At 35.3% G+C, this 24,573-nt stretch overlaps 1 protein-coding gene across 2 annotated transcripts; it reads right to left on the reverse strand.

The window, feature by feature from the left end:
• Positions 1-16,557: 16,557 nt before the first annotated feature.
• Positions 16,558-20,289, reverse strand: LOC113295653 (probable solanesyl-diphosphate synthase 3, chloroplastic). 2 transcript variants are annotated; one of them, XM_026543984.1, is made up of 6 exons: positions 19,638-20,289; positions 19,411-19,529; positions 18,466-18,593; positions 18,076-18,179; positions 17,701-17,831; positions 16,558-17,438 (listed from the first exon to the last, which is right to left on the reverse strand). In XM_026543984.1, the coding sequence occupies exons 1-6, from the start codon at positions 19,861-19,863 to the stop codon at positions 16,890-16,892; spliced, it is 1,257 nt and encodes a 418-aa protein (XP_026399769.1). In that variant the 5' UTR covers positions 19,864-20,289; the 3' UTR covers positions 16,558-16,889. The 2 variants fall into 2 exon arrangements, with proteins under 2 accessions (XP_026399769.1, XP_026399772.1); XM_026543987.1 differs by having other exon boundaries at positions 17,701-17,828; positions 19,638-20,282.
• Between the last annotated feature and the right edge of the window lie 4,284 nt (positions 20,290-24,573).

Genomic DNA, 24,573 nt, shown 5'->3' on the forward strand with positions numbered 1-24,573 from the left:
TTCTTTGGGTCGCAGAATCACTGATTTTATTATTTTCACTCTTTTAGAGCAACAAACATGTATTTTTAGCAAGTGATTAATATGAGGAGCTAAACCCCATTACTGGGATGACGGAGGAAGCCCTATTTCACGCATGTGGTAATTCTAATAATTCTTTTATGACTATTTGCATTGATTTTTAATCGATTTATGATTTTTATTTAATGGGTGTGAATAAGAGTCCATATTTTTAATATTTGATTTATAATTGATTGGAATTATTATTTGAATCACATGAATGGAATTTGGTGGAATCCTGAGTCTCAGTCTCTCTCGACATTGTGACAAACCTTTTGTATATATATTTTCTATTTTTATTTTAAGTCTAGAACCCAATCTTATCGAGTCCGAGTTGAACGAATCTTATTACCACTTTTTCTACAACAATTAAAATCACATCACATTTTGAGGATGATGACTTCTTCTGAGGAGACGTCACCTACGATGACGCTGGCGGAATATAAGCGTAGAAAGTCAAGTTATCAAGAAACCTCATCTGAGATGACGTTTGCTGAATATAAGCGCAGGCAATAGTATGGAGTTTCTGCTCCACATGAGGTAAGTGAAGAATCTCCTCTAGAGATATATGAGAAGTATTATAAACACACACCACCTAGTTTGGAACAAAGACTGAGATTATTGGAATGCCAAAAATTATTTAATGATGACGATGATCAGTCTTGTAGGGACTCTCCGTTCCAGACAGAATTTGTAGATGACCTTGTGGATGATTGTGTAGATGATTTGCCTAATTCCATAGATGAATCTATCTCACAAGATAATTCACCGAACTTAGAGGTTGTTTCTAGACCCCTAAACTTCCAAAAGTTGCCTAATTTAGGGTTAGAATTGCGTGCTTCTAGAGTGTTGTTGGATTACTTTGCATCTAAACACCTAGAGGACTTTCCTATTCCTGATACAGTGCATGTGTTGATTGATAATTCCCCAGTCTCAATAGAATCCCCATATATTGTTCTTTACGCACTTCCTTGTGCAGTAAAAACTTGGTTTAGGGGTAAATCTTGGTTTTTGATAGTTTCAGCGTCTCCGCATTTTCATGATATAAGTGTGAAGCTGTCGTTTGTAAATATTGTATTTTGGGTCGATCCCCAAGTTTTCAGGTTATTATTTTATGAGGATCCTTTTCGTACATTCCAGTATGTGTATTTTTATTCTTTTTTTTTTTTTTACTTTTTTGCATCTTATGGATTTCCCATCTTAATTTTTGCATTGGATGACTCAATTACATTGAGGAAAATGTAATGTTTAAGTGTGGGGGAGTGTTTAACTTTTTACTTTATTGTTTCAGGAATTTCCTTGCAAATCATGATCAGCTGTGTAGCGGGTCTTTTGTTGGGTATTTTCAATGACCAGCTGTGTAGCGGGGTCTAAAAAAAATTACAAAAAAAAAGAAAAAAAGAATGATCAGCTGTGTAGCGGGTCTTTTATTTTTTGCATGTTATGACCAGCTGTGTAGCGGGTCTAAAAATAATAATAAAAAAAAATATTATGACCAGCTGTGTAGCGGGTCTCTCTTGCTCTCTTATTATATGACCAGCTGTGTAGCGGGTCTTTTTCTGTTTTGCTCGAGGACTAGCAAAATGTAAGTGTGGGGGAATTTGATAAGCACGCAAGTGCGATGCATTTTTACCCATAACTATATTAGCTAGGCCTCATTTTATTACTAATAAAGTTGTTTTATGTCTTTTCAAGGAAATAAGCTCTTATGGAGAAAGTTGCTCGAAAAGTGGTTTTTGCACCCCGGAGGACACTTGCTAAACGGACCCCTACTTTGGAAAAGGGGCACCTTAATTACTAACGGGCACCCACTTACTATTCGCACCCCATCAGAGGATAAGGGGAGGTCATCTTCAACAATTCAAATTCCAGGTTTTGGCGGGAAACTGGTCTCAGTGAAGAACAGATTAGGGTTCGGATTTTAGTCGAGTTTTAGAGAGATTCAATCCCTGCATTTTGTTGGGCTGGGTTCACTAAGACTAAAGAGGGTTTATATATGCAATGGATTTGATCAGAGTTGGCTACAGAATCATGTTGGAGGAAAACAGGAAGATAAATATTCACGGGCAGTTTCAGGCAGATTTTGGATACGAATTTCAGGGATGTTCGGGAAAGATTCAATCGCTGGATTTAGTTTTGTTGGACCTGGTAACACTAAACAGGATTGGTGTAGTCATCGCATTCGAAATAATTGGGATGGATAATTCAAATCAAATTGTTGCAGTGACCGGAAAAGTTAGGGTTCATGTTTTGGAGTTGTTAGAGGGAGACTCGATCGCTCAGATTAATTGGGTTTGTTCTTAATGTATAATCAGGGTTGAAGATATCCTTTGATTCTACCAGAATTGGCTAAAATCGTGAATTTGAAGAAAATGGTATTCTCGGGTTTACTCTTCTCCGTGAAATTCTATTCGGACCTGTGAAGAATTTGGGTGAGATTCAAGCGTGGATTTGGAGTAGTACCAGCCTGTTTCGGTGAATCAGGGTTGGTAAGTGACTTGGATTCGAGTGATGAGGAATGTTACGTGGATTGAAACAAAACAGGGAAGTTCTCAGCAAAACAGAGTTTGAAGTATGCTCGGGGAGGATTGGCTTGTGTTTTGAGCATGTTTAGAACACTATGGGACGTGTACACGACCATAAGACGTGTGAAAGGGATAAAATGGGAAGCAAATCCCGTAACATGGTAGGAAAAGAAAAAAATATCTCGGGAAATATTCTCTCTTTACTATGAGGATTATCAGCAGTTAACACGAAATATTTGAGACCTGTCGAGTATATAAAGGGAGTTGTGATCACAGAGAAGGGGTATCGAGAGTTGGGAGAGGCGACAGAGAGGAATAGGAAGCTGCAGAGCAGATTTTTCTGCTGCTGCAGGGAAGAAGAACCTGAAGAACATAAAACCATATAAAACTGTCGTTTTAAGGGTCGCATATTTAACAGTTTGTAACGGCCAGTTTCTGACGATTACCTTCAGTTTGTAACAATTATTGTAACTGTGATCTCTGTAACGCCTTTTCAGTGTTGCGAATTGCCTGAGTTATATTTTCATCTTTGCAAACACCTATTGAGAAATAACAAATTCTTTTGAGTGTGTTTTCACCATGTGGAGCTAGAATCCATCACTGGGACAACGCACGAAGCTGGATTTCATCCTTGGGGTAATTTAATTAATTCCTTATTTGCTTTTTGCACCGATTTTAAATGATTTATGATTTCTATTAATCAATTGTTATCTTGTTAGATAGTGTATGCTTAGTCTTAGGTGCTTTAGATACACTATGCTTGTAATTTACAATTGATGTTTTACGAAATCTACTTTGGCAAAGAATAGAGTCATTGTTTCTTTTGTTTTGAGCTATAAATGTCTAGGATAAATTTATGAATCCCATGAACATGAAAAGCAGTGGAATCCCGAGTCCCGGTCCCTCTTCATCCTGTGACTTTATTTTGTATATATATATTTTCTTATTTTTAGTATTTTCTTTTATTAAAACTTAAAATCAATCCGACAAGTCTGACTGAACGACGACCTTTCTTACCACTATTAAAATTCGATCACTAAGCAAAGATATTTTCCTTTTTCAAGACTCTCCTAATTATGGGAGTCTTTCCTAAGTTATAAATATTATGCATAAATAATTAAATAAATAATTAATTAGAAAATATTTATTTATGTGAATAAATCACATTTTAACTTAGGCAGGAATTAAAAGTTATCACAAACACTTTAATATGGTAATCAAATATGTTTGGAATAATAGCCATCTTGCCTAGACAAGGAAACATCACCAACTTGACCAAAGATAGCTTTTAGTCACGAATTGGGCCCAAGTCCATGAACCACTACAAACAGCCTATGGATTGTTTCCTACTAACGAACTTTAATAAATCACTTATAACTTCATCGTTATAACTCGGAATTGAGTGATTCTTGGCTCGTTGGATTCATAAGATCATTCACTATAACATGAGATTCTTTATAAGGATAAAGGTTATTGTCTCCAAGTTCATGAATCAAATAACCTCAAGTATATATACATAAATGTACATCTACCGTCATTGGAATTGTTCCATAGAGTGAGCATTTATCTTGATAGATTAGAAAGGTAGAATTGAACAAGAATCCAAATGAAATAAATCACATACCTTTGTTGATGAAGTACTTGTTGATGTCTTCTTGTAGTCTTCAATCTTCAATCTTCATCCTTTAAGGATAGCTTCGATTCAACTTCTTAGACCTAATCTAGTCCGAAACTATCTTTAGTATGCTAAATCAAGAATGCATTTTGGCAACTAAAATTGACAACTAAATCTAGTGGGTTCAACCGAGCAATTTTCTAACATGTTTGGTAACCACTCTAATCAATCTTGCTAAAATATTTAGATGAGTTGTTGACAAAGGCTCTTCCGTTTAACCTAATAAACTCCTTTGTCTGGTTAGATCAATCTAACTTCAACTACCGAAATAGTCAAGTGTAGATTTTCACTCAATCAAAATAAATCTCAAGGAGAAATATAGAGAATGCCGATCGCATGCAACTAATCAATCGAATAAATCCGATTCTAGTTGGATCCCATCTGATCAAGGTTTGTGCACACAATTCACAAGATACGAAAACCAATAAGAAATCTTCTTCGTCTTCAAATCTTTTTTAATCTTCAATAACCTGCACAATACCACTTGCATCTCTTGTGATCAATCACACACAGAACGGAGTCTGTTAACAGTGGATTATCACAAGATGTGTTTAGATCTAACAACAGTTCTAAAGATCTCGTCGATACTTCGATCTAGTTTGAGTGAATCTTATATCATAAGAGAAGATTCTCAAGCATAAAAAAACTAGGTGCAAGCAAAGTTTCAATAACCGTTAGTCAATCAAAAACTAATAACAGTGCAATCATCTAGTTTTCCACCAACGGTACTCATAGAGCTTCTTGATCCCTCAAAAGTCGTTAAACGAGCGGTCGTAAGAGATTTCACCTAATTATGATACTTTCCTCTCCGAATAGACGACTCCACCAGAAACAACAAGAATTGAAGTCTGCCTGGATCTTAGGATAGTTTGCTAGAAATGCAAACTTAGGTATTTATAGACCAAGGATGTTTGGACACCAAGGAATTTCCAAAGCAGAAAGTATTCTAAAGATATGCAATGAATGGCAAAACTTGGTTTTCATAATTCCAATAAATGCTTGTCCAATATTTCTGAAATCTCTCAATTGAAAATCTCCAATTAGTAAATGCACACTACTAATTTTTATTCTCTAGAGATAATTGCTGGTAACTAAAGCATATAAAAACAAAAACCTTAATTAAAAGATTATTAGTTTATTTCGGCAGTGGATCACCTTGAGTACTAAGGAATATCTTTGAACAATAAATGATAAGAGTTACTGCTCGTGTTCAAAGTATGTTGACATCTTTTCACTGCAAGTCCTTATTTCATATTTACATGGATTTGCATTATTGGAATCGGTTATACCACACTTCCAAACAAGTTTAGAATTGGTTCACCTGTTTTCCAAGACTACTATGTGATTGATCAAATACCAAATCACATATATGGGTTCAATCGGTTCTACCAATCACTAGGATCAGTTATACCTAATTTTGGAAACACTTGTGATCGGCCACACCAGTCACTAGGATCGGTTCCATCTACATATGGTATTTCTTTTGATCGGTCACACCAGTTACCAGGACCATTTACACTAATTACAAGGATCGGTCACAAAACACTCATGATCGGTCACACCAATTACTAGGATCGGTCACACCAATTACAAGGATTGATCATACCATCACATGGTGATTACCTAGGATCGGTTACATCAATTAACAAAAACCAGTCATACCAAATCATAAGTTAGGCATTGTGAATAGATATACCAAGATACATAACATAAGTTAAGATCGGTTCTACCATCTCACACATATTGGTCATCCAAAAATTTGCAACGAATAGCCGTACCAATAAGCCTAATGATTTACCTTTCGATTCACGAAACAAGGTCATGAATGTACTTCCTTTAAGAAAATGTAAAGCATTCTTTCCTAGGATGAAATCTTCACCATAACCCATTCACATAATCATAACAATATATATAAGATTATGTCGATCTCATATCTACAAAGTTCAAAAGATAGGCGTTATACTTCGTAGTCTAATTCCTTAATACTATGATCATGTCACATCACTAGATTATTATACAATATGTACAGTATATACAGCTTCACATTTATGTTTTCAATATAACACGAGTTGAAAGACGCGTTAGGAATGAAATAGTTCAATTCAATATTACTAACCTCAAGTGGAAGGATGATGTCGTCGTTGTAGTTCGTTACTTCTTCACATTTTTCAGGTCTTCGGAGTAATACTTGTATGTCTCAACATTCCTAGACTTTCTAGTATAACATAAACGAAGTTGACTCTAGTATTTAATCAAGCGACTCTATATGAGTTTTGATACTAAAATATGATAACCAAACTTGACATACCAACGCTTGGTGAGTTCAACCGAGCTATGCTTTAACAATTGTTACTTATTATTAATGGACGCTTACTCTCGCTACACATGGATTTATCCCTTTTTTAGAAAATCTGATACACTGTCTACCTTTGTTCACTTCAAAAAATAAATAGAGAACTTAACTGATCGTAAGATCAAAGTGTTCCAATCTGACAAATGAGGGGAATAAAAAAATCATGGCTTTCTTAAATGAATCGGGTGTTATTAATCGATTATCATGTTCGTATACATCTTCACATTTTAATATTTTGGCTGAAAGACACTACCAACATATTGAAGAGTCAGGTATTTCATTGCTTTTTCATGCCTCAATGCCTAAATCCTTCTGGTCAGATGCTTTTATGACTGAATGATATCTCATTAATACGTTACCAGCTTCATAAAAACAACCAAAAAGTCCCCTTGAATTTTGTTCAATAAACAACCAGATTATTCGTTCTTGAAAGTTTTTGGAAGTTTTTGCTTCCCATGTCTATAATTCAAATAAGTTAGAACCAAGATCATTTACCTTGTGTATTTATTGGCTATAATGGTGCTCATAAAGGTAATCTATGTCTGCATCGACCATCTAACAGAGTCTACATCTCCCGGCACGTCATATTTGTGGAGGACTCATTTCCATTTTCTGAAAAGCAACAAATTGTACCTGTAACAGAGAGCTTCCAACATGAACCACATACAAAGGTACTAGATTTACCATCTTTCTCAAATTTTGCGTCTGTTACTGTTGTACCTAACCAAACAACGACTGTCCCCATTATTCAACAAGACAATTCGGCATCTAATGTAGCAGAGAATGCATCACCAGTTCAAGATGCACCAATGAATATGAAAGCTGCTGACTCACAACAATCACGTGTCACTTCTCCAAATAATAACATATCAATGAAACATTCCTCTCATACAATGGATCACCCAATGGTTACAATAGGGAAGGATGAAATCACAAATTTTGTGAGTCAATTATGCTTAACTGCTATAAAACACCTCTTCAGGTTGATCACATAGTTGAACTAAAGCCAGTAAAGACCCTAATTGACACAAATTGACGGATTCAGAAATTAATGCTCAGATTTGAAATGGCACATGGACTAAGTGATGTGATTTCAATATTGTTTTAGTAAGATGGTTTGTTCAAGACTTGTGAAAGCAATATATTTTAGACCTAATTTTAAAACTAAAAATATAGAAAATTCAAAACAAAAGGTAATGTGAATATTCTGGAGAAACTGGGGCTAGGATTCCACCATAGATCAATATTAGTGATTTAATGAAAAGCAATAATTATGCAACTCAACATTCAATTTGATTCTAAAAGTTTTGCCTAGACAAGAAGATTTTCAAAAGAATAACTGTTAATCGCAAGTATAAAACATCAAAACCTTAAGCTAAACATGTCCTATTTAGTGAAAATACAGGTATTTAGTCAAAATCATATAACCAATTTTATTTCAATGCAAAAATCATAATAGAATTTCTATAATTAATTTAAAATAAAAATGTATACTTTACCGAAACAATGGCTTCCTCGGTCACCCCAAGGATTGGGTTTAGTTCATCATATTGGAAACACGCTCAAACTATGATTTCATTGCTCAAAATGGTGTTTAAAAATATGAAAGTCTAATAAAACAGATATTCGCAACGGTATAAAGGTGTTATAAATCAGTAAACTGAATGTTACAAGGAAAACGGAGTCACCGTTACAAAAGGAAGAATAGATGACAGTCAGTAAATAGTGGTCTTTGACCGTATTATGTTTTTCACTGTACCAGTAAAAACAATTTTCCTGCAACTCGATTTTACGCTCTGTTGATGCTTTATACTCTCCCGAACTCTCCGTCCCTCCTCTACGAGTCCCGTATCACCTTTATATACTCTCATGATCACCAAAATCATTGTAATAACTCCGGAATCATCCCCCATAACTCTGCCAAGCACGAAAACATATTATTTTCCTTTTCTTCCCATGCACACGTTTTGCAGCTTCTAAATATCCTTATTTATCTCTATCATCTTCCAAATGGTTTTGAAAAAGCGGGGGTCTAACAACCACACCAAATATTTCGCTTAGCAATCCGTACGGACTAACTCCAATATACTTTTAAGAGAATCAACTAGTCAGTCAGACTCAATCTTAATAAAACTATATCAAAGAGTTATATCTCACGTTTATTTACGTTTGTGTAACCGTACCCAAAAATGTAAACTTAGTTGGTTCAACAGTAGTTAACCAAATGGTTAGCCATATGAGCACTTCCATATCAACCATATTCTTCTTTACCACAACTAGTTCAAATGACTCAAATGAACTAATTAGAGTGTTTTTTAATTGCTTAGATCTTATAGAAGTATACAAGACACAATTGAAGCAAAAATGATTTGATTCACTCGAATCAATTCATGAACTTTATAGCCACGGTTCGCAAGTATGCATTCCTTAGTTTATATAAGTTTAAGTTCACGAATAACCGTTTTTAGAAAATAACCAACTTAAGTACGCATACTGGTACGCGGACTTAAGTACCCGGAATAAGTTTGTTTTCAGTTCACAAACTCCAACAGAAATTTACGGGACGTGAACTTCCGACAGTGCGCGTACTGGTACGCGGACTTTAGTTCCGGTTTTCCTGAGCAACAAAGTACGCATACTTTGGTTGAAGGAATAAGGACTTACACACTATGTGTTACCACACAATGTTTATATTCTTCCAAGGTTATATATTCTAAACTCTCATTTCAATCATTGAAACATTCTTACAGGACGTTATATAGTTGTTGTTCACAAACCATTTTTTGCCAAAGCAATTTTTAAGTAATTGAAACTAATATGACTTTCGTCATTAGTGAAGATGAAATTGGCCAAAGTGAAAGCTTACCAACACATATTTCGAGAAATAGATAAGCGAGATAAACTCGGCTCGAAATAGAAAATGTGTATAATCAAGTCTATATAGCAATACGACTTTTGTCTCAAGATAGGAGATATGGTAGATAGACTTTTGAGTGATAGATAAGTTCAAGTCTCCACATACCTTTTAGTCGATGAGTTCCACCAGTTCCTTGAGTAGTTCTTCGTCTTGTATGATGATCGTCATGGAGTTCTTGAGCTCAACTAAACTTTATATCCTAGTCCGAGACTTAGCTATAAGTAGACTAGAAATCAAGACTTATAGTTTTGATCACTAATATTGACAAACATGCTTGATATAACAACTTATGCGAGTTCGACCGAGAAGTGCTCTAACAATATCCCTCTTTGTCAATTTTAGTGACAAAACTATCAATACATATGGAATACAATATAAATTAATAAACTTTTGTAGCTTCTCTTCCACATGTCTGATCTCCTTGGTTCTTCAACATTACTCGAAATCTTTGTCACTTCCAAATACTCCAATGATCTCAATGGTTGTAAGTTCAGTATCATCATTGTTGAAAATCCGTAGCTATAACAATGAGAAAACAAGAATTCTCAATCATTGTTACACAATGTCATAGTATTATTACACAACATCAAAGTTCAATTGTATCACAACTTCGACAACAATACTATGGTGATATGTATCACTCCCCCTTAGTCAATACTCCATCTCACATGGAAACCACTCCCCCTTACCTAATGATCCGAAAACCATATGTATTTGTAGTGTGAACTACACATTAATTCTCCCCCTTTCTGTCAATAAAATTGGCAAAGGTACGAAAACTAGTGGGATCCTAATGAAATTTCCATAGAGACATTTCATGACCAAAAGAAAGCACATATCAACTTTTTGGATGCAATCATATAGCCGAAGCTAGATGCTTTCATCAAGGAGTTCATAAAGATACAAGATAACCCCTATAATATTCCACAACCGCACTCCCACAAGGATTTGGAAATTAAGCACAAGTTCAATTAAGAACTCTCCCCCATAAAATGTCATTCCCGAAAGAACAACAAGAGCGACCTTACTTTCACAAGAAAAGAAGGATTTCTTTGGACATAACAAATCACATACGAATATGAATTTGAATCCAAAATACTCAATTAAATTAACCACAAGAAAACCCATGATTAATTTAATTGGAAATGCTCAACATAAGAGAACTTAAGGAGCCGTACAATATATATATAAAAAATATGGATCAGGGAAGATCACTACTGCGGAATAGACAAGGATTCAGTCTATTTTCCATCACTATTTGCACAGTGACATACAATAGACATAATCCTCGTAAACAAAAGTTTTATCTTTTCTTCCATCAAAATATGACATAAAAGGTTTTAACTTTTGTAATGTCAAAATTTCATTCATTATTTTATCAATACATGCATATAGACATATGAACGACTTAACTTTTGACAAGGTATGGGACAACCATAGTTCACGGACGCAAACACAAATATCCCATAACAAATTGCAATATATAAAACCATAAAAATTAATACTGCAAAAATCATCTTCCAAACTATTTTTTTTTAGAATTTAAACAAATAAACCTAAAACAATGAAGATGAAAACATTGGTCATATCTATGTGTAATCACAATAATGGCTATTCCAAAAACTAGTTATTCTTCCTAAAACATAAGGAATAAAATTCTCATAAGAAGATTTACTAGACGTTAAGACCTTTGAAGAATTCTTTATCGTCCCCGAACTCCTTGTCGTCAACAGCCATAGGGACATAAGGTTCATGAAAATAGGAGTTAATATCAATAAACCTTCTTGACTGATGTCGAACCAGGGCCTTTTGAATCTCATGAAGTCATGAGTCTTAAGCACAAAATCCTTTATCTGTTGAATCTCCTTTCGTGTCTCCTTCAACACTTCAAGAACATCAGAAAACTTCTGAGAATTTGAAGTAACAACCCTCGGCTTCCTCGCATTCCTTCTTTTTCTTTTCAAAGTTGGAGACAACAGAGATTTCTGTTTTTCCTTCATGATTGGTGGCTTAACAATCATACTAACATCTTTTCCATCAGACGACATGATGCTTGGAGTATCCATAAGAATATGGGTTTGTGAGAGGAAATCACAATTTAAACTCAACAAGTAATCTTAGGAAGAGTTATAGAGAAGGAAAAAGAAATATAGGGTTACGCAACCTTTAACCGGTTCGTGCACGCACAACTCTGAACCCTAGAAAGAGTAGAATTGTTGAGAATAACCCTCCTTTATTGATAGACAGGGAATTCCAATTTTGCATCAAAAAAACAAAACTAAGAAAAGAAGAAAACAAACTTTTTCTAAAGCCTGAGAGGTGCACAACCTTGTCTCTTTTGATGAGGCACATGAGACAAGATATACAAATCAACACAATCAAGTTGTGTTGCGGTGAACAACAATCTGTCCACCGTGTTCCTTTTGAGAGGAACCCATAGACCTATGTCTATCAAAACGATTGGACCATACTTTCTTCTCTAATGATCTTGTTTTATCCTTGGAAACTAACTTCATAGACGAAGATAAAATCTTACATACCTCAGCGGTCTTTTGAGCAAGTTTGAGCTTGTTTGCTAGTTGATTTGCTCTTCGTTGAAGTTTGTTGACATGTCTCAATTTGTGTTTGTACTTGTAACACTTTGATAGTTCATTACCTTTGAGTAAACAATATGAGCATGTCAATCTTGGATATAATTCAGGCATCTGAGATGTGCAGGATGCTAGACACATAGTGGTACCTGAAACGTCATACACAAAGTTTCCAATAGAAAGGTCAATTTTATCTTCCAGATTGGTTGAGTTTTCTTCTGAAAGAATATCGAGATTGATGTATGTATTGCTGCAATTATCAAAATCAATATTTTCACAAACAAGTGCAACACTTGATTTTTGTTCTTCATTAGAATCATAGTTGTCATATATTTCATCAAGAGTTGCAGCAAGACCTTTGTTCCGAATGTATTTCTTTCGATTTGGACACTCATTTGCAAAATGACCAAAACCTTTACACTTAAAGCACTGAGGCATATCCTCGTCATCAATTTCATCATTATCCCTATTTTTAGGAGGAACACAATTATGAGGTTTATCTGATGGCTTGGATTTATCTCTGGAGAACCGTTTACTTCTCTTCAAAAGAAGATCCCTAAACTGTCTTGTGATCAACGAGACTGACTTGTCAAGATCTTCATCTGATGAATCAGCCTCAGAAAGATCATCTCCAGAGATGTACACACTTTTACTTTTATCAAGTAATTTAGTGTTCTTTAATGCTTTGAAAGCAACATCCTTACTAGACTTGGACGTATGCTCATGATCAAAGATCTTTAGCTTCCCAACCAGCGTATTTCTGGATAGCGTTGCGAGACTATTCCCTTCAACGATGGCATGCTTCTTAGAATCGTATCTATATGGCAGAGATCTGAGAATTTTCATCACCATGTCCTTTTTAGGAATAATCTTACCCAATGCAAAAGATGCATTAACATTTTCAGACACTTTGTGATTAAACTCATCAAATGATTCACACTCTCTGCATGTGTCTTTGAACTGTCAATACTTCCAAAGATAGAAAAACTTTTAACAGAGAAGACTCTTTGATCCCCAAACTTTCCAATTCCAGCTCACAGTGAACCCGAGAATGAAACTTTTCCATGTTTATGAATATTACGTGAAATCTTCTCTTCCCCTTCCAAATTAACTCATATACCTTCCGTGTTTCGTTAAAACAGGGCCTTCTCAACCAAATCCAACGAAAAGATCTCAATAAATCTCGGCCAGAATCAATTTAGAAAATCTCGCAGTAACCAAAACTTTCAGCTGATTTTTTCCCGCCGGAAATGAATTTTCAAACGAAGGAGAGATGCCCCTTATCCTGTGACGGGTGTGAATAGCATGTGGGTGCCGCTTAGCAATTGAGGTTCCTGTTATCCAAAGTAGGGGTCCGTTTAGCAAATGTCCTCCAGGGGTGCCTTTAACAACTTTTCGAGCGAATTTTTCCAAAAATGTTTATTGCCCAAAAACACCTACATAGAAGTTATTAATGATAAAATGAGTCACATCTAATGTAGTTATGGATAAAAATGCGTTGCACTTACGTGCTTATCATAAGGTACCATACAAAGATGGAATGAATGTGGTAGGCTCTAAATGGGGTGTTCCGGGTGAAGTGCAACCAAGATGGAACGTTTGCTAAATATAAATCTCGTTTAGTTGCCAAAGGTTTCAATCAGTAAGAAGGGGTTGATTATGGGGAAACTTTCATCCCTGCCATAAAATTGTGCATTATTCAAGAAGTTTTATCACTTTCCATTCAACATAATTGGAAACCTCGTCAATATAATTAGATGTTCAGAATGCATTTCTGCATGGGGTATTAGAAGAGGAGGTATTCATGAAGCAACCACCAGGATATATAGATCCTGAGAAACCTCATCATGTGTGTAAGTTGCATAAGTCCATATACGGGCTTAAACAAGCACCACGTGCTTGTTTCTCACGGCTAAGTACTTATCTCATAAGGCTGGGATTTGCAGGTTATATATCTGACAACTCTTTATTCATTAATAAAGAGTCTTCATTCACTATATATGTGATAATTTATGTGGATGACATAACAATATCCATATCTAATAATGATGTATGTGATGAGCTAATCTCATATTTGAGTAAGGAGTTTGTTGTTAAAGATATGGGTTGCTTAACCTACTTTCTTCATCTCTTCCCTGTTTAATTCAACAGACCCATCTGAAATCGCTTTCTCATCTAGCCATCAAACCAACAACACCATTTATCATCAAATCTCTAATTCAAATTATTTCAAGCAAACCCATTCCATCACTAATTCCATTTCGAGGTACAAACCCTAGACTTCATTCTAATTTTCCTTCTGATGTTTCAATTGACAAGAACAAATCCACCATATTCAAATTCTAACTCAAACCCCCATCTTCGTAACCTAATTACTCTCAAATGAAAACCCAGCCGAGTTCTTACCCTAATTTCTTTTCTGTAAAAATTCAAGAAGCGGATACACCATCTTCTAATTCCTTCTTTATTCTTGGTTTTTCTATTTGATTCTCGATCTGATTATCTATCAGAAGCTCTACTTGTTCCTCCTTCTCTCAATTTCTGAGTCTCTCTTCCCATCTCTAATGGAGCCGCCATCACTTATGGGCAGAGAAGAAGAATGATTTCTTCACTGAAATTCAGGTTTTGTGAAAGAAATTGGGTTTACACGCCCCAGCGATAGGATAAGGGCCACCTTAACTTGTTTGGCATGTCAGTTCCAGATAACCATCAGCCTAATTTTCTTTCTACTCAACTGTTAGTTATGGGAAACTGAAAGTTTACTCTTCACTTCCGTCTTGTGCAACCTTAGCCGTCTCCAAATGTAACTCACTTGTGATTGACCTTTTTGCCCTTTTCTCTCCAAATGAATGATTTCTCCTTCTTTTGCTCCTAATGACTCCAAAGTACCTAAACACTCAAAAGTAAACATAAGATACGCAATTTACAATAAAACTAGAAAAGAAAGCATAAACAATATATAAATATCAAGGTGTTTAAGATACCTATCAATATACTCCTTCGCAACTACCACAAAGACAACGGATCTACCAGATGTGCCCTAAATATTGATCTCAGAAAGGCGTATGATTGTATCTGATGGGAAGCTAACCTTGCTACTCTCAAGAAGTTTAGGTTTTTTTTTCCCTCTCTCTTTTACTGTTTTTTTTTGTTCTGGTTGGGGTCTCCTTGACCTCCCCTCCTTTCCAAAAAGAAAAAAAGAACTCCTCGTCCGGAAATCTTTTTTAGTTCTCGCTCTCCAGGTCTTGGCTCCTTACATCCCTTGGTCTTTGTCTTCGCTTCTTTCTCGAGCATGTCTTGCTCGTGTCACGGTATTAATCATCAAGTCTCGCACGTGATTGTGTTATAATTTACAGGTTGAGCTCGAGCTAGAGACTCGTTCTTCTTGTCTTGATGGGTGCTCTATCTTTGCATCCTGCTCTAGGACCTTACAGCTGTCATTTGTAAGGTAGATGTTATATTTTGTCATCTACAAAGTCTGCTACAATTTTATTATACTTCTTCAACTCATGATTTACTCAACAATACGTGGCTGGTTTAGAAAACCAGATATCTGATACCTTTCAAGGCCATGCTATGAATCCTAAGTCGCTTAATAACCAAATTTAGACATATATGCTTCTCAAAACCATCTCCCATCTATAAGAATTCCCGCTACTTCTATACATACTAAAATACATCCACAACATATGCATTGGCAATCAACCTCTCTTGGCTTTATAAAACCAAACATTGATACATCTTTTACTGACTCTAGTTCTCTTGCAGAAATAGGCATATTGGTGGCCACTTTTTGGCAGCAAAATCTAATGTTACTAATGTTATGTCTCAACATCAGGTTGAATCTTTGGCACTTCGGACTGCTGCGAATTGGCGTCATGATAGTTCTCTCCAGAATCTTTTCCTTGAAACTGATGATATGGTTGTCTACTTATCTCTTCAGCAAACTTCTCATCTTCGTCAATGGTAAAGTTCGACTCTTATTCAACGATGTAAGAAGTTGTTAATCCTTATATAATGTTTGGATACACATCTAGAAGTTGTTTTTTGACTTCTGGAAGCAAAAAAATCAGAAGTCAGTTTGCGTACACAATTTCAGAATGACTGACCCCACTGCCAGACCCAACCCCACCAAAATCGTTCTATACAAATACAAACCCTTACAATAGGGATTGATTTGATTGAACCCCTATCTTCCTCTTTACTAGAATTGATGGGATACCACTAAGCTATGCTCTTGGACCCCGCTTAATCCTAGTTGGCCTTGTGTATATATGCTCCTAGTATGCCGAGTAAGCTTGCATGTCTCTTAGCTAAATATGCTCGTTTGCGTTGTTTAGTTCATGAATGGTGGTTACACCCACCTCTATAATTAGTTCCTACACTAACCTCTGATGTACAAAACCTTTCTATTTAATCTGTGCCTTTTATCAAAAAAATAAAATCAATTCCATTGTGTTCTATAAATCTGAAGGTTTCCCAAAACTTGTGATTTCAACAGTAAGTGGTACTAAACTTACAAATAACAAATGTTACATTACAACAAGTATTGTCCATTTCGCTAACATCGGCAAAATGTTGTACACAGACAGTAGATTTGTTATAGTGTTCCATTGGCACCCAATACCTACATGTCTGTAAGAATATATATATATGTTGTGTGTAGCTTCACCCTTTCTGATAGTACTCAAGCCAATGCAATAGCACTTCAGCACCCAATATCACCAGCAACTAAATTGAATTGAATTGAATTCCCTGGTTCTTTTTACATCTAATCAATTCGCTCTAAATTATACATCACCATCCCCTCGAGTGAAGACCTAAATTCACCTAATGGAAGGCATTGCAAGTTTTGAATGGCTAAATTAGCCTTTTCTTTTGCTAGTTCTTGAGCTCTCTTGATTCCTTCACATTTTATGATTAACTCAACTGCTTTATTAAAAGAACCATCTTCACTGAATTCAGAATCTATAATCTCTCTAAGCTTTGGTTCTCTTTCTAAGGCGAAAATCACGGGTGCAGTAAGGTTCCCCTTAGCCAAATCAAGTCCAGCAGGTTTCCCTAGCTGTTCTGCCGATTGTGTGAAATCCAAAATGTCATCCACGACTTGGAATGAGAGACCTAAATTTTTTCCGTATTCGTACATTTGCTCACAGATGTTTCTTTCAACTCCACTGAAAATTGCAGCACCTTTTGTGCTCGCTGCAATCAAGGAAGCTGTTTTAAAGTAACTTTTGATCAAATATTCTTCAAGAGTGACATCACAGTCAAAGAGACTAGATGCTTGCCTTATTTCACCACTTGCGAAATCTTTAATTACCTACGAATAGTTCTCAAACATAATCAGATAGAGGAATAAATAAATATCGAGAATGGTTTTGCTCATGAATAATCATCAGTTAACAGCACCCACAATTTTTTGGTCGGTTGTTTCTTTAATGGTGTAACTAGAATTCTTTTCTATAAAAACACAGGAACAACCAACCAAAATTGAGAGATTTATTTCACTGCGTTAAATTTACAGGGTGAAGAAATTTATATACTAACTAACATGCATGCCTTGCAGTTTTTTCCTTGCGTACCTGACTGATGAGCTTAATAACTTCAATGTTTTCAAGATTCGCAAGGTACCATGATGACTGCGCAAACATGAAATCTCCCGCTAGGATTGCAACCCTAGTACCATATAGCTGGTGAATGGTGTCCTTTCCTGCTTTAAAAATGATCATCAGAAACTTTTTATTTCACTCAATAATCAAGAAGAATACTTTTTTGTTCAGATGAACTAAGCAAATTTGCTAAAAACATGATCAATACACAAAATTATTCAGAGCATGGATAGTTTTACAAACTTGATCACTATAATTTATTTTATGACACTCTTACTAAATTTGGGTACAGTCAATACTCCATTATTTTGAAGCAGATTAGAAAGGACGTATATGAGGAAGGAATACCTCTTCGCATATCACTGTCATCTAATACATCATCGTGAATTAAACTTGCCGTATGAATCATTTCAATGATTTCTGCTAGGCGTCTATGTTCTGAGGTAAGTTCCCTGATAAAGTACATTAAAGTTAACAGTAAATCAGGCTAAGATTACCTAGCATGCATAATTAACTCTTGCATGAAATACAAAATTTAACGGGAATGACAACAAATACACGCTTATTTGCAGGTTAGGCCCTTTTGTCTCTGTTTTTAAGGATCAAAATGACCCACCATCAAGCCAACTTGAACCACCACGGACATATTTGACCATTAGGGAAATAGGGACAGAAAGACTGCTTCTGCAAATAAAAAAAGGATATTTTTGCCATCCCCCCTAACTTTAAGATACTTACTTTAACTCTGCTATCTGTGCAGTAGCTCTTGCCACTAGGAATACTAAAGCTGGCCTCATTCTTTTTCCACCAGCACCAAATATTTGCTCAGCTGCAGACATCAGAACCGGGTTTTCTGCACCAACAATCTAACATACATCTTTAGTTAGATACTAAGTTTGCCCTCAAATACAGTAAGCAAAAATGCAAATAGAAATTCCTTCTGCGATATGTTATCTAAAGAATCATTTATCCGTACGCAAAATGGAAGACTGCTTAAGATGTTCGGCTCTTTAGCAGACAAGAGTTGAGAAATTTCATCTTAGAACATTCAGATATAAATATTATTATTAATCTCTCAATAAGTTGAATACAAGCTAACACAAAGTTAAATTGTGGAAACCTTTAACAAAAGAGTGCATTTTCGAAAGAAAGTTTTCATTGGAACCGATTTCCTACTATTAGTAGGGACTAGTTATAAAGTAACCATGGAACTACTTGGGATCTTGAAAAATCTTGAAACCTCATCCAAAAAATTTCCTGACTGCTTTTCTTCAAACACATTATTGACCATGGCATTGATGTGATTATAAGTTCAGGAGTTCACCAACAAGAAGTAAGAACACCAGATGGCAAACTGGAGACAGGGAGCACATCGACTTAATTAGGTTAATCTGTAAAATAAAATAGGAAGGTTTATGTGTGTTTTCCATGGATGATGAGATTGAAATTAATAAGGATAAGGCTTCAATCGGGTGGCCGTGACATGGGTTGCACCTACCACACTATAAACTATGAAGAGCACAATACAGCAATTTCAACCTTGTTGATGTAGGTAGAAAAGAATCCTAAATCATGGTAGATTATATAAAATACCCGGAAAAGAAAGAAGAAGAATAGAACTCGCTACGAAGCTCAGTTCACTTAGATTTTTACGAAATTAAACTGATGTCAACAGATACTCACCGACTGTAAGTTCTTGTTTAAAGTTAGAAGATCCTCAGCAACCACTTCTAATAGAGATGACACCAAAATCCGGTCACTAGAATTAGGCTCAAACACTGATGCAGGACCTTGAGGAACCACTAAGAAAACAATTAATTCAAACCTATTAGAAATTTCAAGCATAAGCCTCTGAGTCAAAATAACGAACACTTAGTAAGCTGTACCGAAATAACTAAAGACTACATTACCATTAAGCAATGCTTCAGGAGACTTTGTCGAAAAAGCTTTTTTTCCGAAGAGAGAAACATCCCGTTTACTGCTAACGAACTTGAACTTGTGCAATTCAAATCCTTTATTAAGATTAATACTTGTCTTAATCAAATTCTTCTTAGAAAAAGAAGATGAAGAAGAACACCCACAGGAAACCATATCGTACCGAGCCCGACCGATGTTTTGACATGTCAAAGACATCATTATAAATAAATACTCAGCGTCCAAAAGATTACAAACTGGACAACACAACACCAAATATGTTCTTTTTAATGAAGACGCAGTTCAAAAACATACTAATAGCTATATATATCAGAAGAAGAAAGAATAAGTTTTATTTGAAAAATGTATATACTTGAAAATAATGAAAGGGTTGTTAATGATATACAATAGGGGTTTTAGTCTTTTAGATCAAATCGATAACAATGTCTGGAGAGTTAAACTACAAAACAGAGGAGGATGAGAGAGAAAAGGAGAAGAGTGGTTTTGATTGAAAACGTATTGTTGGTAGTAGAGGTATCATGAGTGGCACCTTTAGATCCACACGTACTTTCTCAACGTCGTTTGGATTTAATTTCTTATCATTTGGATTTTAGACTGGAGGAGGACAGACGGACAGTGGCGCGGAGAGTGAGAGGTCTGTGTTTGAGAAGCTGTTTTCTTCTTCTTCTTTTTTTCTATTTTTTCTTTCTTTATAGTAAATATTCATTAAATTTCTTAAAACGGAAAGATTTGATAAAGGGAGAGCAAGATGTAATCTTTATAGTAAATATTAATTAAATTGTAGCCTAATTTTTTATTAATAAAATGCACGTTTCAAAAAAAAAAATGTAATACGAGGAAAGCGAAAATCGTAGTCGACTAGTTATAGTAACTAGGATCAAATTTTAAAATTTTCTAACTCCGCCTGAATTACCCTTACAAACACAAACTCTTCGCACGTCGCGATCCTGGAAGCTTCATTGGCAACCCTAAAAAAATATATCGTCTCTTATATTTATCTTCATAATGTAATTTATCAAATTTTCTTAGTGGAGAACGTAATTTATTAAATTTTCTTAGTGGAGACCGGAGCAGTTCAAATCTATATCTCTTAGACCAAACACTATGGTGCACAATTTCCTTCCCTATCCCCTAAATGTAAGGAAAAACCTCAAAATCCATCTATTATGATCTTCCATATCCCTACTTAGAAGGGATATCCCTTCCCTACATTTCAGATCTGATCCAAGTAGTAGGGAAGGGAAATAAGTTTCTGTGTAAAATTCTTACGTACGGAAACTGAGTATCTGTTTCCTAATATTTTTTTTGACCTTTTTTCGATTACACTTCTCTCACACCCAATCATAACCATCCATCATTCACAACAGCTCTATCTTCTCCACCTTCAGATCCCAACGGTTATTTTTTCAAAAACTTATCAAAAATCCTCTATAAATACAACTCTAATTCTCTATTCAAATCACTTCAAATCCTCTTCATTCACCTTGTTTTTTCCACTCAAATCTCTCAAACTATCATTTTTTTGCTCATAATAATGTCGCAAACTCAAAAAGAAAGAAGCAAACATAGAGCGAGATTTACTAGCTTGGAAGATGTTCACATTGTTACTACGTTTTGTAGTCTAGATGAAAATAGTTTTGAAGATAAGAATAAGTTTTATGAAACCCTTTTTGAAAAAAATCTAGAAGCTTGTGGTGGGAATCCATATAAGCGTATTGTAAAAAGTGTTCGTAAAAGGTTTAGCATAATCAAATCGGAAGTGGAGAAATTTTCTGAATATGTTGCAAGAGTCACTGCAAGTAATCCGGGCTTGGACTCTAATAATTGGGTATGTTATCTTTTTTTTTTTTTTGAAGCATACATCTTATTAAAAGAGATTAATTTACAATTTGTCGTGGGTATGTGGTACCCATGGAATCATGAAATAAAATTTGATTAATAAAAGATGGGATTGCCTGGTCCCATATTTTGGTTGATGAACTTCCTGTCTGACTTCCATCCGCCGCATGATTGGCCAACCCGTCGGCTGCTTAATTTCATTCTCTATAGTTGTGTTGAATAGCAGCCTGCGGGATCTGATGAAATCTAAATTTTATTTCCTTAATCATTCCTGATATGTGCCAAGGTGGGGGGGTAGAGGAAGTGATGAAGCGCAGTAGGTTTTCTGAGTCGGTTTCGAAGAGAACTTTTGGCCATTGTTTTTTTGTTGTTGTTCTTGAAGCCAAAAGCATAGCCCAAGTTTCCGCAGTTAATACAGTTGTAATTCCTAGTGGTTGAACTGGAGCCAATAATGTTCGTGCTTTTGAATCTCTGCAAATGAACCCTGCCCCTGCAAATCCTGGATGACCACTGGCAGCTCCATCAGTGTTAATCTTGATCCAGTTCATGTTTGGAATGGACCATCCTACCGATATTGTTGATATCCTTTTATCTCTTATTGGGTGGTTAAATATCGGTGTATCTCCTGGAATGATTGGTGGAGAAGAGTGTAGAGCCCGTAGTATTCTTGTTGCAGTTTTTGTGCCCAGACTAGGATTTCTTCTGAAGTTGTTTGTTTTTGTTGGTATATTAGATCATTCCTAGCCAGCCATAAGGTCCATAATAGAAAACAAAAAGAGGATATTACAGATGTTGACGCAGGTTGTTGAAAGGGAAATGGTTGTTTGAGGTGTTAAGGTGAAAGCTGGTAGGGGATTGGAGTTTGGTGAATTTGTAAGTTGATTGAATAAGATGTTCCATGAATTAGTTGTTGTTGGACAATGAATTAGAAGGTGACTTTCCAATTCTGGATCTGTGTTGCATCTTGGGCATATGTTAAATATGTTCACTATAGTTGTTGTATATTTTGTTTGTAAATAATTTAGTTTATGTATATCTTATTATGGTTTGTTTGCATTGATGTAGAATGTAATGGTGAGAAGAAATTATATTGAAATACACAAAAAAAAATATTTTCTCGCGATGTTGAGTATGAGATGCTTAAAGATGTTGTAAATGTACAAGCCGATGAGGATGAAGATATGGATCAGGATGTGTGTCCTCTGTCATCTCAATATCCTAGAAATATCTCAAATATGTTTTCTACTCAAACCCCATCTTCTCAGAATCCATCTTCAAGCGAATTTGTCGAACCTCCATTTGTAAATCAATCTCCAAACGCTTTTAATGTCCCTTGCGGTATCACTTTTCCACAAGGATATACTCCTAGTACGAACCCAACTACAACACCTGGATCGTTGTTTGGTGGATTAAAAAATGATAAACGCAAGTCAAGAGCTGCGAAAAAAGTCACAGTTATAAAAAGAGGCCCTGGACCAAGAACACCCGCTACTTCCTCATCGCGTGATTCCCAAATGAGCGACGCAGGCACTAAACTTGTTGATTATCTAAAAGAATCCCGAATGACAGTCTCACCTCGTCAGCAACAAAAAACGAAATTATGAAAAGGTTGCTAGCAACAACACAACAACAAATTAAACATAATCGAGAGAGAAATGAAAGGGAAATAATGCAAATGAATATTGATTCGCTGGCTCCAAATGCAAAAAATATACTTTTGATTAAAACAGAAAGCTATATTAGATAAGCAATTGGAGAGGCAATGACATAATCAGTTCTATTTTAATTAAAAGTTTGTTAGTTTTAAATTATTGAGTTTAGATTTTTATTTTAAATAACTTAGTTTCATTGTTTTTTATTTAAGTAATGTGTTTCCTTTTTCTCAATAATATTAATTTATATATTTCTTGTTATGATAATTTGAATTTTATTTTGAACTACCAACGACTACTTTCTAATGGCTACTTTCAATGAGTATTATAAATTGTCATAAGCTTCATCGTACCTCTAAATACAAACACCTATTTTCATACAATTTTCAAAGCTCATAATCTGCTCTTTCTAACCCTCTTCATACCTCTAAATACAAACACAAGAATGAGATCATTTTATTCAACTGAAGATTTGGCCATCATCAAAGCATGGTACACCGAAAGTCGAGTTGTAAATCTCTCTCCTGTAACGGAAGAGCCCGAAACCTTTTGGGAGAAGATATATAACCAATATAGGCGAGATTATGGGAATCTAAAGAGAAGAAGTCTTCAACAAATTCATGACAGATACCAAATTATCTAGAAAGGCGTATGTGATTTTATAGCTATGTAACAACAGATATTCGATGCTAGTCATAGTAGCTTGTCCCCTCAATAATTTGTAAGTATTTTAGAGTTATTTTCGAAGAGAGATAAATTGATTGATTTTCCATTATAATAATAAGTATATTGTGTTGTGTTGTTGTAGCACGAACTGGTTAAAGCGCGCTATTTGGAAGAAAAGGGGGAAGTATTCACATTTGATGAAAGCTATAATTTCATGATATCCAAAATCCCGGAGTATGAATCACCTGACAATTCCTCAGGTTCATCCAATGAAGATTGAAAATGTTTGTGTAGATTTTGTGGGTAAATTTCTACGTAAACTCTCACGAGACTATAACCCGTCCACTAGAGTCACCTATGGGTTTAAAGGCTTTTTGCACGTGCTAAGTGCAACCGTGATTACTATGAAGAGTGATTTAGATTTTTATTCAATAGTTGTAATCTTGTTGTCTATTTTGTAGAATTTCAATTTAAGTTATGCTAAACTTTAATTAAACTTTTTTAAATATCATATCTAGATTGCATGAACACATAAAGATAAAAGATTGCATACATATAAGATATTAAATTCAAATATAATCATTCTTCAGGGTTGTGGAGCCGCAGACTTGATTAACATCTGATGCATGGACACACATAAAGATAAATGATTATATAAATATAGGATATTACATTCAAATATAATCATTCATCAGGATTGTAGAGCCGAAGAGTTGATTAACATCTGATGCATGAACACACATAAAGATAGAAG

Source organism: Papaver somniferum, chromosome 1 (genome assembly GCF_003573695.1).
Source record: "Papaver somniferum cultivar HN1 chromosome 1, ASM357369v1, whole genome shotgun sequence".
NCBI lineage: Eukaryota > Viridiplantae > Streptophyta > Magnoliopsida > Ranunculales > Papaveraceae > Papaver > Papaver somniferum.